We start from the raw sequence: 4,088 nt of genomic DNA, 5'->3' as shown, positions 1-4,088 counted from the left end.
TTTTTTATGTTGATTTGAACTACTATCTAAAAAATAGTTTAAATAAATAAATTTCCTTTGAATTTAGAAAAAGATAATCTTTTTAAATTTTAATTGAATCATAATAATTAAATATAAAAGTGAGAAACTAACCTTAGTACTTAAGAATAGAAAATAATTTAAACAACCATATTTGATAGATTGTAATCACTCATTAATATTAAAAAATTACACAAAGTATCAAATCTTATAGACTTTAGTTTACTTATATATTAATTTGAATTGATCCTTAAGAAATAAATTATTTGTATTAAAACTTAGTACATATTTTCATCACATGGTATCTATTCTCAAATACCAATTTTTAATTCAAGTCATTCTTTGTTGTTTTTACAAAGTTTTATTACTAAGTCATGGATATGAAAAAAGAATTTTAACTATGAGATGCATTCTAATATATTCAATGTAACTTTTACTTTTTAATTTAAGATATCATTTACAGCTATTTACAATTGATTTTGTTAATTAATTATGTAATTGACTTGGTGAAACTAGAGTATCAAACTTCCATAGATTCGTCCTAATGAATTTCATAAAAATTCAAGATTAAAGAATTTTTTCCGTTTAAAAACCATACAATAACTTCTACAATTATCGACATGACAATCTGTCTCTTTATATGATATATTCAATATTTCCATTTGGTAAGTCAATCCGATCTTCACTGAAATCAAATTTAATACCAAAATATCTAACTAGTATTACTGTGTAAAATTATATAGCAATCAACATTTTAACACATGTAATTCATGTTTCATGTTTTCAAAAAATATATTACAAGGATAGTGAAGGAAACGAATAAAAAAAATAAAAATAATGGAATTCATTAAGCATTGATGCATGCAAAATGCACACAGAAACTCTTGCTAAAAGCATCATAGGAAGCTCCGAAGCATATTAATTTAAACAACTTATTATGCATTTTTCGTACATGTTTAAACCCAACAATCATCCAAACCAAAACCACTCAACCACAATGGTCCTTGATTAATATATAGGCAGCTCAAAATGTGAAAATGTTTCAGTTCCCAAGCCTTGGAACAAAGGCGAGCAATTACAGTCCTAACTTTGAAGGAGTAACGAAGGGCCGGCATGGTTCCACAGGCACACAAGGGTGCGAGAAGCGTCCGTGTCCACCATTCGCCCCGCACCCTACTTCGCGAACTCAAGCAGGGGAGCGCGAAGTGGGCAAAGCGCAGGGCGTCACCGAAGAGGATGAGGTCGCTAATCCAAGCCAGGAACAAAGTTGGAGCGCCTTATCCACATCCTGGGGTGCACAGACCCATGGCACCACCCCATCAGCAGGCTCGCTCCCCTGCATACAGCACCCCCCCATGTCCTCAATGCTCTCCATTGCGAAAAATCAGTCTTGCCTCACGGCCCTGCGCTCTTTCGTCTGAGTGGTGCTCTCGCAGACCCATCTTCAATTTAGAGTCTTCTGTCACTCAGTCAGCTAGGCTTCGTCAAGTTTGAGATTTGAGATTTGAAGGCATGGCTTGCGTCGCGGATGTCAGCCGCGCTGCGGTTTCTGGGTGCGTTGCCGGCAGCAGCGCTGCCCGTGGCAATGCCGCGCCCAGCGTGAGGGTGGCGGTTCTGAGCCCGTCGTCGTTCGTGGGGCAAGTGGTGATGGGAGGCGCCGCGGAGGCCAAGGGCAGGAAGGGCGCGTCGACATTGGTGGTGCGCGCTGCTCGTGAGAAGTACGAGAGGACGAAGCCCCATGTGAACATCGGCACCATCGGGCACGTCGACCACGGGAAGACGACCCTGACGGCCGCGCTGACGATGGCGCTGGCCGCTGCGGGAGGCGGTGTGGCGAAGAAGTACGACGAGATCGATGCCGCGCCGGAGGAGCGCGCTCGTGGAATCACCATCAACACGGCGACGGTGGAGTACGAGACGGAGAGCAGGCACTACGCTCACGTGGATTGCCCCGGGCACGCGGATTACGTGAAGAACATGATTACGGGAGCGGCGCAGATGGACGGAGCCATCTTGGTGGTGTCGGGCGCGGACGGGCCGATGCCCCAGACGAAGGAGCACATCCTGCTTGCGAAGCAAGTGGGCGTGCCGAACATGGTGGTGTTCATGAACAAGCAAGACCAGGTGAGAGGGGCGGGGATTGTGGTGAATTGGGATGGGAACTGGGGTTTTGTTTGTTTGTGTGTTTGTTTTGGTGGGGGCAGGGGGATGGCGCAAGGTGTGGGGGCGAGGGAGGGAATAGGGTTTAAGGGTTTGCAGGGGGGGTGGGGGGTTGGGGAGAGGGTTTAGGCAGGAGTGAGCGGTGGGTGTGTGAGAATTGTTGGGGCAATTGGCGGGAGTGGGGCGCTGACGGGGAGGGGCACTGGGGAATGCGCAGGTGGATGACGAGGAGCTGTTGGAACTGGTGGAGATGGAGATTCGGGAGCTGCTGACCTCGTACGAGTTCCCCGGAAACGACATCCCAATCGTGTCGGGATCGGCGCTGCTGGCGCTGGAGGCGCTGATGAAGCCGGAGAACAAGAACATCAAGAGGGGCGACGACAAGTGGGTGGACAAAATCTTCGAGCTGATGGACAACGTGGACCAGTACATCCCGGTGCCGCAGAGGATGACGGAGCTGCCGTTTTTGATGGCGATCGAGGACGTGTTTTCGATCACGGGGCGTGGAACGGTGGCGACGGGGCGTGTGGAGAGGGGCGTGGTGAAGCTGGGAGACGTGGTGGAGATCGTGGGGCTGCGGGAGACGAGGAGCACGACGGTGACGGGTCTGGAGATGTTCCAGAAGCTGCTGGACGAGGCGATGGCGGGCGACAACGTGGGGGTGTTGCTGCGAGGTATCCAGAAGGTGGACATCCAGAGGGGGATGGTGCTGGCGAAGCCGGGGACGATCAAGGGGCACAAGACGTTCGAGGCGTCGGTGTACGTGCTGAAGAAGGAGGAGGGCGGGCGACACTCGCCATTCTTCAAGGGCTACAAGCCGCAGTTCTACATGAGGACGACGGACTGCACGGGAGGAATTCTGAGCATCCAGACGGACCAGGGCGAGGAGGCGAACATGGTGGTGCCGGGAGACAGGGTGAAGCTGACGATCGAGCTGATCAACGAGGTGGCGTGCGAGGAGAAGATGAGGTTCGCCATCCGGGAGGGAGGCAAGACGGTGGGCGCGGGAGTGATATCGAAGATCATGACGTAGATGGTGGGGTGAGGGTGAGGGTGGTGAGGGTAGGGGGCTGGTTAGAGTGTGTGTGATAGGACATTGGAGGATGAGTCTGGCAGCGGGGGGAGTGTAGAGGCCCGTCGGTGCGGTGCGGAAGGCTCAGACGAGTAGGGAGTGAAGAGAAGAAGGTAGAGGAGTAGGGAAACGCAGCCACTGGTATGGGCAGTGGATATCTTTGTGGGACTGGATGAATGGAACCAGTAATTTTTTTGCAAGTGTGGGTGGTGTGGGAGCATATGTGCAGTGGTATGAATGCTGCTGCGATGTGGAGAGTTGTTTTGATGTGGTTGTGATGGGGTACTTTTGGGGTGTCAGGCTGGTGCTTGGTTTTTATGGTCTCTCCTATAAAGGTTTGGATTTGGTTGGCTTGCGAGGGACATATTCAGATCGTATAGAAGTGTGGTGCAGTAAATATGCTAGAGTACATGTGATGGCCGCTTTTATGTGCTTGTATGTTGGTTTGGTGATGGTATTATTCTCGGATAGAGAATTGTAATTGCGATGTTGGACTGGTTGTGGACAGGAGATTCACTTGTAGGACAATGATTAGGTGCACGCTGTCGCATTAGACTCTACAGGCGAGGCTGTGGAAGGATTATGCAATTTGGACCCTGCAGCTTCACGTTTATAATTTTAACACAAGTAGCACTCAATGTGAGGTTTGAGAAGTAAAATCATTCCTTGCGCTGGAATTCGCAAAATTAACCTACTTTTACAGTCTGAAGCTTGTTCAGACAACCACAATCCCGTGTCATAGGACTTTTACTCGTCTTACAGCATCCTGGTGTCGAAGATGAATATTCTAACTAAACCTGGGATATTGTAGAATAAATAGCAGCCGACACTTACTAAG

At 48.3% G+C, this 4,088-nt stretch overlaps 1 protein-coding gene across 1 annotated transcript; it reads left to right on the top strand.

The window, feature by feature from the left end:
- The first annotated feature begins 1,403 nt into the window (after window positions 1-1,403).
- On the top strand, window positions 1,404-3,450 carry LOC112294237 (elongation factor Tu, chloroplastic). Its single transcript, XM_024544544.3, has 2 exons — window positions 1,404-2,142; window positions 2,396-3,450. Exons 1-2 carry the CDS (start codon window positions 1,531-1,533, stop codon window positions 3,209-3,211), a joined length of 1,428 nt encoding a protein of 475 aa, XP_024400312.1. The 5' UTR covers window positions 1,404-1,530; the 3' UTR covers window positions 3,212-3,450.
- The last annotated feature ends 638 nt before the right edge of the window (window positions 3,451-4,088 follow it).

The sequence above is a fragment of the Physcomitrium patens genome, chromosome 1 (genome assembly GCF_059467195.1).
Source record: "Physcomitrium patens ecotype Gransden chromosome 1, ASM5946719v1, whole genome shotgun sequence".
NCBI classification, from domain to species: domain Eukaryota; kingdom Viridiplantae; phylum Streptophyta; class Bryopsida; order Funariales; family Funariaceae; genus Physcomitrium; species Physcomitrium patens.
The sequence above is the reverse complement of the archived record's forward strand: the minus strand, read 5'-3'. Positions and strand labels throughout refer to the sequence as shown.

Excerpts from the sequence above, each read along its gene's own strand:
- LOC112294237 (XM_024544544.3), top strand. The coding sequence starts at position 1,531 with ATGGCTTGCGTCGCGGATGTCAGCCGCGCTGCGGTTTCTGGGTGCGTT. Across the intron at positions 2,143-2,395 it reads TCATGAACAAGCAAGACCAG|GTGGATGACGAGGAGCTGTT; the intron begins GTGAGAGGGGCG and ends GGGAATGCGCAG.